At 41.5% G+C, this 12,297-nt stretch overlaps 1 protein-coding gene across 3 annotated transcripts in view; it reads right to left on the reverse strand.

The window, feature by feature from the left end:
- The window catches only part of KIAA1324L (KIAA1324 like), a 221,133-nt gene that overhangs the window by 62,865 nt on the left and 145,971 nt on the right, over positions 1-12,297 (reverse strand). For all 3 annotated transcript variants that reach the window (XM_027539843.1, XM_027539844.1, XM_027539845.1), the window contains 3 exons: positions 11,755-11,860; positions 3,728-3,880; positions 2,731-2,819 (listed from right to left, as the gene is read on the reverse strand). In XM_027539843.1, coding sequence (XP_027395644.1) covers positions 2,731-2,819; positions 3,728-3,880; positions 11,755-11,860 — 348 coding nt within the window. The remainder of the gene's footprint in view (positions 1-2,730; positions 2,820-3,727; positions 3,881-11,754; positions 11,861-12,297) is intronic.

Below are 12,297 nucleotides of genomic sequence, written 5' to 3' on the forward strand. Positions count from 1 at the left end.
ATGAACTAGTAACTTCCAGATGTTCAAGCTGGATTCAGAAAAGGCAGAGCGACCAGAGATCAAATTGCCAACAACTGTTGGATCATCAAAAAAGCAAGAGACTTCCAGAAAAACATCTACTTCAGCTTTATTGATTACCCCAACGCCTTTCACTGTGTGGATCACAAAAAACTGTGGAAAATTCTTAAAGAGATGGGAATACCAGACCACCTGATCTGCCTCCTGAGAAATCTGTATGCAGGTCAAGAAGCAACAGTTAGAACTGGACATGGAACAACAGACTGGTTCCAAATCGGGAAAGGAACATGTCAAAGCAGTATTATTACCCTGCTCATTTAACTTATATGCAGAGTACATCATGCAAAATGCGAGGCTGAATAAAGCACAAGCTGGAATCAAGATTGCTGGGAGAAATATCAGTAACCTCTGATATGCAGATGACACCACCCTTATGGGCAGAAAGTGAAGAAGAACTAAAGAGCCTCTTGATGAAAGTGAAAGAGGAGATTGAAAAAGTTGGCTTAAAACTCAACATTCAGAAAAGTAAGATCATGGCATCTGGTCCCATCACTTTATGGCAAATAGATGGGGAAACAATGGAAACAGTGACAGACTTTATATTCTTGGGTCCCAAAATCACTGCAGATGGTGACTGCAGCCATGAAATTAAAAGACGCTTGCACCTTGGAAGAAAAGCTATGACCAACCTAGACAGCATATTAAAAAGCAAAGACGTTACTTTGCCGACAAAGGTCCATCTAGTCAAAGCTATGGCTTTTCCAGTAATAATGTATGGATGTGAGAGCTGGACTAGGAAGAAAGCTGAGTGCTGAAGAATTGATGCTTTTAAACTGTGGTGTTGAAGAAGACTCTTGAGAGTCCCTTGGACAACAAGGAGATCAAAACAGTCAATCCTAAAGGAAATCAGGCCTGAATATTCATTGGAACGATGCTGAAGCTGAAACTCCAATACTTTGGCCAACTGATGCAAAGAACCGACTCATTGGAAAAGACCCTGATGCTGGGAAAGATTGAAGGCAGGAGGAGAAGGGGATGACAGAGGATGAGACGGTTGGATGGCATCACTGACTCAGTGGACATGAGTTTGAGTAAGCTCTGGGAGTTGGTGATAGACAGGAAAACCTGGCCTGCTGCAGTCCATGGGGTAGCAAGGAGTCAGACATGACAGACTGAACGGAACTGAAAACATAAATTTAATTTGCCTTACTTAATATAAAAGAAAGTTCAGCCAAGAAAAGTTTAGCTAAAGAAACATGATTCCAAATTACTTTCAACCCACCTTAATGGAGGAAGGCACAGAAACCCACTCCAGTATTCTTGCCTGGAGAACCCCCATGGATAGAGGAGCCTGGTGGGCTACAGTCCATAGGGTCACAAAGAGTCAGACACGACTGAAGTGACTTAGCATGTAATGGCTCTCTGCATATATTTTCTAAATAGAAATGGCTCTTACTTGGCCATTAACATACATTCAACATCATACTTCATAAATCCTTGCTCTTTAAAAGCTGTTAACGTTACTCTTCTGATTGAAATTCACAGATGCACTTCTAAATGAAAATGTCCATAATTTAAACTGTCCTTCCTTTGACCTATTCTAAGTACTTGTTATACTGTAAATATAAGAATATACTTTGTGTTAAGTATTGGGAAGTAAATTTAAAAAGCTTAAGGACTAAGGGTAAGATGAACAATTATATAAATATAAAAATTATAGATGAGAACCTAAGGACAAAAATCAACGTCATTATTTCAAAGACGCAAACACACACAAAGAATGCTGCATCACAGCCACCTTAATCCCAGGTTCTCCTGCTAACATAGACTGGTAGGCTAACTTTTTAATTAAGACAATGGCAGGTCAACTGCAGAGTTCAGGTTTGTATCCTTCCTCTGGCTAAGTGCCATTTATATGGTAATTAATTTGCATTTTCTAAATGCAATTACACAACAATCTGCCATAACTGCATCAGCCTATGGCTGCATGGCTTTTATTGACTGAACCTACTGAGTAACCAAATAATTGAAGAGAAGTCAAACATTATCTTCATTCTGTGAGTCACAGAACATATTTTAAGGCTGTGCTCTCCTGATACTAATATTCCTGAAAAAATTTAACTGTTTACAATAGCACTAACTGACTGAGCACTCACTATGCACCAGGCCCTGTGTTAGGGAATCTTAAATGGAGTATCTCATGTATTTTCCTGGCAGCCCTATGAAGTAAGTACTGATACTATTCCCATTGTACAGATGAAAAACTCTTGAGACTTCAAGCACACAACACAGCACTAATAAGCAGTGTGTGTTAGTCGCTGTCATGTCTGACTCTTTGCAACACAGTGGATCCCATGTCACCCTGCCAGGCTTCTCTGTCCGTGGAATTCTCTCCCAGGCAAGAATACTGGGAGTGGATTGCTTCTCTAGAGGAACTTCCCAGCCCAGGGACCAAACCCTGGTCTCCTGCATCGCATGCAGATTTTTATTGGTTGAGCTACCTACAGGGAAGACCTAATAAGCAGTAGATATGAAAATCAGAGCCAGAAAGGTGGGCTTAGGAGTCTAAATTCTTAAATTTCCTCTGTGCTACTTAAACACACGTGCTATATATCTGCTCATTTAACTGTCTAAGGAACAAACTGTAGTCTGTTCAAAATAGGAAAAGGGGTGGATAAATGAGGGATGTAGATGACTGAACATAGCCTGTACCTTTCCTTCCTCATCACATGGAGTGTGGATCTGGAAATAGTCTTTTGAGGTACAGGGAGGGCGCTCCATACACTCGCTGGATCCTTCTTCTGCAACACAAGAATGCATTTCAGAAATGAGTCATTTATGTTGTGACTCTACGAAAAAGGCAAACATGAAAACAAGCAAACAAACAAAAAGCAGACAAGTGAAAAGTAAAAATAATCTTGCCAGAAGAATTTAGGTAGAAGTAGTTACTCCTACTGCTGCTGCTAAGCCGCTTCAGTCGTGTCCGACTCTGTGCGACCCCATAGACGGCAGCCCACCAGGCACCTCCGTCCCTGGGATTCTCCAGGCAAGAACACTGGAGTGGGTTGCCATTTCCTTCTCCAATGCATGAAAGTGAAAAGTGAAAGTGAAGTCGCTCAGTCATATCCGACTATTCGAGACCCCATGGACTACAGCCTACCAGGCTCCTCCATCCATGGGATTTTCCAGGCAAGAGTACTGGAGTGGGCTGCCATTGCCTTCTCCAAGAACTAGTTAGGCCTAGAGCAAATGAAGGCCTGGATTTTTTTTTTTTTTTCCTAGAGCAATAAAATGTTTCCAAGGTACACAAGAAGCATATCATAGCTTTCTAAGAAAACATTAGATTTCCTTCATTATCACTGCATGTTGTAAATCTGGAACAAATTAAGTTTCTAAGTACATCTCCATGCCAACGAATCATCTAAAAGTACAATACAAAATTTTTTTAGGCAAGTATAAACATATCCAAAACAGCTACCTGGGGGTTGTGGAACAGAAAACATTACGGACAAAAAGAAAAGTTCTGCAGAAAGAGGTAATTAGAAGTCCTATTTTATCCACTAAGTATGAATTCATTTCAGGACTTTGGTTTCTGGCCCACTGTTTTCATCACATTGTATGTGTGATTTCTGGCTTATGACTATATACTGTCCACAAACATAAATTTAGCAAAAAAGATCAAAGAGTATAAATGGGAGACTCATCTTACCTGAAAATTGCGAGTCCTCATCACACCTGATGCATTCTTTGGCTCCCTTCTCAGAATAGGTGTTTCTGGGACACACTTGGCAGATGAACGAACCTGGTTTGTCGCTAAAGGTGCCGGGCTTGCATGGAAAGCATTCTGATGTGTAGGCCACCCCTGTGTGGTAACGGGAGACACAGCATGGAGGGAGGGCCCTGTACCACCCCTGTGTGGTAATGGAAGAAAGAGCATGAAGGGAGGGCATTATATCACCCCTAAGTGGTAATGGGAGACAGAGCATGGAGGGAGGACCCTGTGTCACCCTGTGTGGAAACAGGAGACAGAGCATAGGGGGAGGTCCCAACAGCAACAAATCAGCATGTCCTTGCTTCTGCTACCAGAAGTGAACAAGAAATATTAATAGTAAGCTCAACCCAGGTCTTTTATATACCATTAATTCAACATCACAAATGTATTTACTGTTTGTAGAGAGCTGGGATGAATACTGAATTGAACAATGAAGTATAGTGAACAGTTAAGAGATTCAGATTTGATAGAAGTATATAATCAGTGTATGAGATTCCATAGTAAGATGGCAGAGTAGAAGGATGTGCGCTCATCTTCTCCTGCGAGAACTCCAAAATTACAATTCACTGCTGAGCAACTGTCAACAGGAGAATGCTGGATCCCACCAAAAAAATATACCCCACTCCCAAGGGCAAAGGAGAAGCCCCAGCAAGACAGCAAGAGGGATGAAATCACATTTAGAACCAAACCCCATACCCACCAGAGATGCTCAGAGGGCTCAAACAAAACCTTGTGTGCACCAGAAAAGTCCTAAGAGATTGAGCCAGACCTGCCTTTGAGATCTGCCTTTGAGTGTTTGAGTGTCTCCTGTGGAGGTACAAGTCAGCAGTGGCCTGCCACAGAGGCAGAGGCTCTGGATGCAGCAGACCTGGGTATGGCATAAGCCTTCTTGGAGGAGGTCACCATTAACCCCATCACAGAGCTGCAGGAACTTACACGGGACTGGGGAAACAGACTCTTGGAGGGCACAAACAAAACCATGTGTGCACCAGGACTCAGAGACTCCACAGAGACTGAGCCAGAACTGTGTTTGAGTGTCTCCTGCAGAGGTATGGGTGGTATGGGTCAGCAGTGACCTGCTTCAGGGGCAGGGGTTCTGGATGCAGCAGACCTGGGAATGGCATTAGCCCTCTTGGAGAAGGTCACCATTAACGCCATCATAGAAGCACCAGAGCTTACACAGGTCTGCGAAAACAGATTCTTGGAGGGAACAAACAAAACCTTGTGCACACCAGGACCCAGGAGAAAGGAGCAGTGATCCCACAAGAGACTGACCCAGACTTGCCCGTGAGTGTCCAGCAGTCTCCGGCGGAGGCATGGGTCAGTGATGGCCTGGTGCAGGGTTGGGGGCACTGAGTGCAGCAGCACATGCATGGGACCTACTGAAGGAGGCCCCCATTATCTTCATTACCTCCACCATAGTTTGGCCTCAGGTCAAACAACAGGGAGACAACACAGCCCCACCCATCAACAGAAAATTGGATTAAAGATTTACTGAGCATGGCCCCACCCATCAGAACAAGACCCAGTTTCCCCCTCAGTTAGTCTCTCCCATCAGTAAGCTGCCATAAGCCCTGTATCCTTATCCTTCAGAGGGTACACAGAATGAAAACCACAACCAAAAAAAACTAATCAAACTGATCACATGGAACCACAGCCTTGTCTAATTCAATGAAACCATGAGCCACACCATGTAGGGCCACCCAAGACTCACGGGTCATGTTGGAGAGTACTAACAAAACGTGGTCCACTGGAGAAGGGAATGGCAAACAACTTCAGTATTCTTGCCTTGAAAGCCCCATGAACAGTATGAAAAGGCAAAAAGATAGGGCACTGAAAGATGAATTCCCCAGGTCGGCATGTGCCCAATATGCTACTGGAGAACAGTGGAGAAATAACTCCAGAAAAATGAAGAGATGGAGTCAAAGCAAAAATAAAACCCAATTGTGGATGTGACTGGTGATGGAAGTCCGATGCTGTAAACAATACTGCATAGGAATCTGGAATGTTAGGTCCATGAATGAAGGTAAATTGGAAGTGGTCAAACAGAAGATGGCAAGAGACAATATCAACATTTTAGGAATCAGTGAACTAAAAGGGACTGGAATGGGTGAATTTAACCCAGATGACCATTATATCTACTACTGTCGGCAAGAATCCCTTAGAAGAAATGGAGTAGCCCTCATAGTCAACAAAAGAGTGTGAAATACAGTACTTGGGTGCAATCTCAAAAATGACAGAATGATCTCTGTTCGTTTCCAAGGCAAACCATTCAATATCACAAAAATCCAAGTCTATGTCCCAACCACTAATGCTGAAGAAGCTGAAGTTGAACAGTTCTATGAAAAACTACAAGACCTTCTAGAACACCCAAAAAAGATGTCTTTTTCATTATAGGGGACTGGAATGCAAAACTAGGAATTAAAGAGATACCTGGAGTAACAGGCAAATTTGGCCTTGGAGAATAGAATGAAGCAGAGCAAAGGCTAACAGGGTTTTGCCAAGAGAATGCACTGGCATAGAAACACCCTATTTTAATAACACAAAAGAAGACTCTACACATGGACATTACCAGATGGTCAATAGCGAAATCAGACTGACTATATTCTTTGCATTCAAAGATGGAGAAGCTCTATCAGTTCAGTTCAGTTCAGTCACTGATCGAGTCTGACACTCTGTGACCCCATGGACTGCAGCACGCCAGGCTTCCCTGCCCATCACCAACTCGGCGCTTACTCATATTCATGTCCACAGAGTCAGTGATGCCATTCAACCATCTCATCCTCTGTCAACTGTTCTCCTACTGCCTTCAGTCATTCTCAGCAACAGGGTCTTTACCAGTGAGTCAGTTCTTCACATCAGGTGGCCAAAGTACTGAAACTTCAGCTTCAGCATCAGTCCTTCCAATGAATATTCAGGACTGATTTCCTTTACGATTGACTGCTTTGATCTCCTTGCAGTCCAAGGGACTCTCAAGAGTCTTCTCCAACACCACAGCTCAAAAGCATCAATTCTTTGGCGCTCAGCTGACTTTATAGTCCAACTCTCATATCCATACATGACCACTGGAAAAACCATAGCTTTGACTAGACGGACATTTGTTGGCAAAGTAATGTCTCTGCTTTTTAATATGATGTCTACATTGGATATAACTTTTCTTCCAAGGAGCAAGTGTCTTTTAATTTCATGGCTGCAGTGATTTTGGAGCCTAAGAAAATAAAGTCTGTCACTTTTTCCATTGTTTCCCCATCTGTTTGCATGAAGCAATGGGGCCAGATGCCATGATCTTCGTGTTCTGAATGTTGAGTTTTAAGCCAACTTTTTCACTCTCCTCTTTCATTTTCATCAAGAGGCTTTCAGTTCTTTTGCACTTTCCGCCATAAGGGTGGTGTCATCTGCATATCTGAGGTTATTGGTATTTCTCCCAGCAATCTTGATTCCAGCTTCTGCTTCATTCAGCACAGCATTTCTCATGATATACTCTGCATATAAGTTAAATAAGCAGGGTGACAATATACAGCCTTGACATACTCCTTTCCAGATCTGGAAACAGTATGTTGTTCCATGTACAGTTCTAACTGTAGCTTCTTGACCTGCATACAGATTTCTCAAGAGGCAAGTCAGGTGGTCTGGTATTCCCATCTCTTGAGGAATTTTCCAGTTTGTTGTGATTTACATAGTGAAAGGCTTTGGCATAGTCAAGAAAGCAGAAGTAGATGATTTTCTGGAACTCGCTCACTTTTTCAATGATCCAACAAAGGTTGACAATTTGATCTCTGGTTCTTCTGCCTTTGCTAAATCCAGCTTGAACATCTGGAGGTTCATGGTTCACGTACTGTGGAAGCCTGGCTTGGAGGATTTTGAGCAATACTTTACTAGCGTGTGAGATGAGTGCAATTGTGTGCTGGTTTGAGCATTCTTTGGCATTGCCTTTCTCTGGGATTGGAATTAAAACTGACCTTTTCCAGTCCTATGGCCACTGCTGAGTTTTCCAAATTTGCTGGCATATTGAGTGCAGTACTTTCACAGCATCATATTTTAGAATTTGAAATAGCTCAACTGGAGTTCCATCACCTCCACTAGCTTTGTTTGTAGTGATGCTTCCTAAGGCCCATTTGACTTTGCATTTCAGGATGTCTGGCTCTAGGTGAGTGATCACACCACTGTGGTTATCTGGGTTATGAAGATCTTTTTTATACAGTTCTTCTGTGTATTCTTGCCACCTCTTCTTAGTATCTTCTGCTTCTGTTAGGTCCATAACATCTCTGTCCTTTATCGAGCCCAACTTTGCACAAAATGTTCCCTTGGTATCTCTAATTTTCTTGAAGAGACCTCTAGTCTTTCCCATTCTATTTGCATTGATCACTGAGGAAGGCTTTCTTATCTCTCTTTGCTATTCTTTGCAACTCTGCATTCAGATGGGTATATCTTTCCTTTTCTTCTTTGCCTTTCATTTCTCTTCTTACACAGATATTTGTAAGGCCTCCTCAGACAACCACTTTGCTTTTTTGCATTCCTTTTTCTTGGGGATGGTCTTGATCACTGCCTCCTGTACAATGTCACAAACCTCTGTCCATAGTTCTTCAGGCACTCTATCAAATCTAACCCCTTGAATCTATTTCTCACTTCTCATAAGGGATTTGATTTAGGTCATCCTAAATGGTCTAGTGGTTTTTCCCTACTTTCTTCAATTTAAGTCTGAATTTGGCATTAAGGAGTTCATGATCTGAGCCACAGTCAGCTCCCAGTCTTGTTTTTGCTGACTGTATAAACTTCTACATCTTTGGCTGCAAAGTATATAATCAATCTGATTTCGGTGTTGGCCATCTGGTGCTGTCCATGTGTAGAGTCTTCTCTTGTGTTATTTGAAGAGGGCGTTTTCTGTGACCAGTGCATTCTCTTGGCAAACTCTACTAGCCTTTGCCCTGCTTTATTCTGTACTCCAAGGCCAAATTTATCAGATACTCCAAGTATTTCTTGACTCCCTACTTTTGCATTCCAGTCCCCTATAACGAAAAGGACATCTCTTTGGGGTGTTAGTTCTTAGTAAGTCTTGTAGGAGTAGCTCTATACTGTCAGCAAAACAAGACCAGGAGCTGACTATGGCTCAGATCATGAACTCCTTATTGCCAAATTCATATTTTAAGAAAGTAGGGAAAGCCACCAGACCATTCAGGTATGACCTAAATCAAATCTCTTATGATTATACAGTGGAAGTGACAAATAGATCAATGGATTAGACCTGATAGAATGCCAAAAGAATTATGGACAGAGGTTCGTGACATTGTTTAGGAGGCAGTGATCAAGACCATCCCTAAGAAAAAGAAAAGCAAAAAGCCAAAATGGTTGTCTGAGGAGGCCTCAGAAATAGCTGAGAAAAGAAGAGAACCAAAAGGCAAAGGAGAAAAGGAAAGATATACCCATTTGAATGCAGAGTTCCAAAGAATAGCAAAGAGAGATAAGAAAGCCTTCCTCAGTGATCAAGGCAAAGAAATAGAGGAAAACAATAAAATGGAAAAGACTAGAGAGCTCTTCAAGAAAATTAGAGACATTATAGGAACATATCATGCAAACATGAGCACAATAAAGGACAGAAATGGTATGGACCCAACAGAAGCAGAAGATATTAAGAAGAAGTGGCAAGAATACACAGAAGAACTATACAAATAACATCTTCATGATCCAGATAGTCATGACGGTGTGATCACTCACCTAGAGCCAGACATCCTGAAATGCAAAGTCAAATGGGCCTTAGGAAGCATCACTATCAAGAAGGCTGGCTGTGGAGGTGATGGAACTCCAGTTGAGCTATTTCAAATCCTAAAAGATGATGCTGTGAAAGTGCTGCACCCAATATGCCAGCAAATTTGGAAAACTCAGCAGTAGACACAGGACTGGAAAAGGTCAGTTTTCATTCCAATCCCAAAGAAAAGCAACACCAAAAAATACTTAAACTACCACACAATTGCACTCACACACAAGCAAAGTAATGCTCTAAATCCTCCATGCCAGGCCTCAACAGTATGTGAACCGTGAACTTCCAGATGTTTAAGCTGGATTTAGAAAAGGCAGAGGAACCAGAGATCAAATTGCCAACATCCATTGGATCATAGAAAAAGCAAGAGTTCCAGAAAAACATCTATTTCTGCTTTATTGACTATGCCAAAGCCTTTGACTGTGTGGATCACAACAAATACCAGACTACCTGACCTGCCTCCTGAGAACTTTGTATGCAGGTCAAGAAGCAATAGAACTAAACATGAAGCAACAGACTGGTTCCAAATAGGAAAAGGAATATGTCAAGGCTGTATATTGTCACCCTGCTCATTCAACTTATATGCAGAGTACATCATGCAAAATGCTGGGCTGGAAGAAGCACAAGCTGGAATCAAGATTGCTGGGAGAAATATCAGTAACCTCAAATATGCAGATGACACCACCCTTATGGCAGAAAGCAAAGAAGAACTAAAGAGCCTCTTGATGAAAGAGGAGAGTGAAAAAGTGGGCTTAAAATTTAACATTCAGAAAACGAAGATCATGGTATCCGTCCCATTACTTCCTGGCAAATAGATGGGGAAACGATGGAAACAGTGACAGACTTTATTTTCTTTGGCACCAAAATCACTCTGTTGGTGACTGCAGCCATGAAATTAAAAGGTGCTTGCTCCTTGGAAGAAAAGTTCTGACCAACCTAGACAGCATATTAAAAAGCAGAGACATTACTTTGCCAACAAAGGTCCATCTAGTCAATGCTATGTTTTTTCCAGTAATCATGTACGGATGTGAGAGTTGGACTATAAAGACTTGCTGAGCACTGAAGAATTGATGCTTTTGAACTGTGGTGTTGGAGAAGACTCTTGAGAGTCCATTGGACTGTAAGGAGATCAAAGCAGTCAATCCTCAAGGATATCAGTCCTGAATATTCATTGGAAGGACCAATGCTGAAGCTGAAGCTCCAGTACTTTGGCCACCTGATGGATGAACTGACTCACTGGAAAAGACCCTGATGCTGAGAAAGACTGAAGGCAGGAGGAGAAGGGGTTGACAGAGGATGAGATTGTTGGATGTCATCACCAACTCAATGGACATAAAGTTGAGTAAGCTCCGAGTTGGTATGGACATGGTAGCCTGGCGTGCTGCAGTCCATGGGGTCGCAAAGAGTCCGACATCACTGAGTGACTGACCTGAACTGAATCAGTGTATAAGCTCAGCTATTAAAACAACTTCATTAATCAGAAATGTTGTAAATTCTGATTCCTTCCAATTCTGTACCATTCTCTTCTTTCTGTGTCTACCATTTCCCTTTTTCTCCACTGCTCACTAGTTACATACAGACAAGGCCCATAAGACCCAGGGAAAAGCTGACTTTTCTTCAGGTTTGTAAGTCCAGGTATCACCAGCAGATGTCCCTACAACTAATGAGTTAGCTTCACAGGAAGAAGCACACTTTTACCATAGTAAAATGTAAATCAAAGTTAAATAAAAGAGAAATCACTGCTTTAAGTAAAAGTAGCTCTGATAATGAACCATGCCAGAACATGCTGTCTACTCTCAGGAGTCAGAAAATGCAGTTGGTTAAGAGAGGCAAAAGGTGTAGGAGACAAGCCAAGATATTTATTTCACTGTTACTTTTATGGATACAGTCGTGACCCGTATAAGTACTATGCCAGCACAATGAAGTCTTCTTGAATGAAGAGTAGGCTATTAATAAAGATTGTTTTCTTTTATTTCAAGACACCTACAATTGCCATTATTTTTACTTTCTCACACAGATTAAATAATTCAGTTTAGGGATTGGAAAAACAAACAGCCAACTTGCCAGAAATAAAACCAGAGTCTCTAGGCCAATATGATGTCTAACCTGCTAATTTTTGTCCCATATCCCCTTGAACCAGCAAAACCAACAATGTAGTCAATATTTTAAATGGGATAGGCGACTACTAAAAGAGACAGATGTGAAATACCTTCAATTGTGATATTTTTTACCAACACCGGCTTGACTGCCTTGGAACCCATAAGGATGCCTGTAGTTCTCCAGTACAGTATGTTTGTGCCTGATTTCAACATTACCTGTAAAGAAAACACAAGACACTCAGGTCAGATAAACCATGCTACTTCCAACCATACCTATATCAAAGTTAATCCCCTATACACTTTTCAACACATTAAAATGAAACACGATTATCTGGAACCCACAAATTTAAATCAACTACTTACTGAGACTTAAGCTTTCCTTAAATTCACATTTTGTAAAAAAAAAAGAAAAAGTTTGCCAACCCCAAAAATACAGTAAAGAGGGAGGAACAGAAAATTCTTCAAGCGTGGAAGAAGATAAAATGAATTTCAAATCATGTGCATGAAGACTTGGTTTATATTTAAAAGACTCAATTTAGATTGTGAGAGGCACTTAGCCCAATTACATACTGATTGCTGTCACTATTCATAAGTAAATCTCTGGGCTCTGAAAACAAAAAGGTAATAGAATGAGTTTGCTTCCTTTTAAAATT

The sequence above is a fragment of the Bos indicus x Bos taurus genome, chromosome 4 (genome assembly GCF_003369695.1).
Source record: "Bos indicus x Bos taurus breed Angus x Brahman F1 hybrid chromosome 4, Bos_hybrid_MaternalHap_v2.0, whole genome shotgun sequence".
Lineage (NCBI taxonomy): Eukaryota > Metazoa > Chordata > Mammalia > Artiodactyla > Bovidae > Bos > Bos indicus x Bos taurus.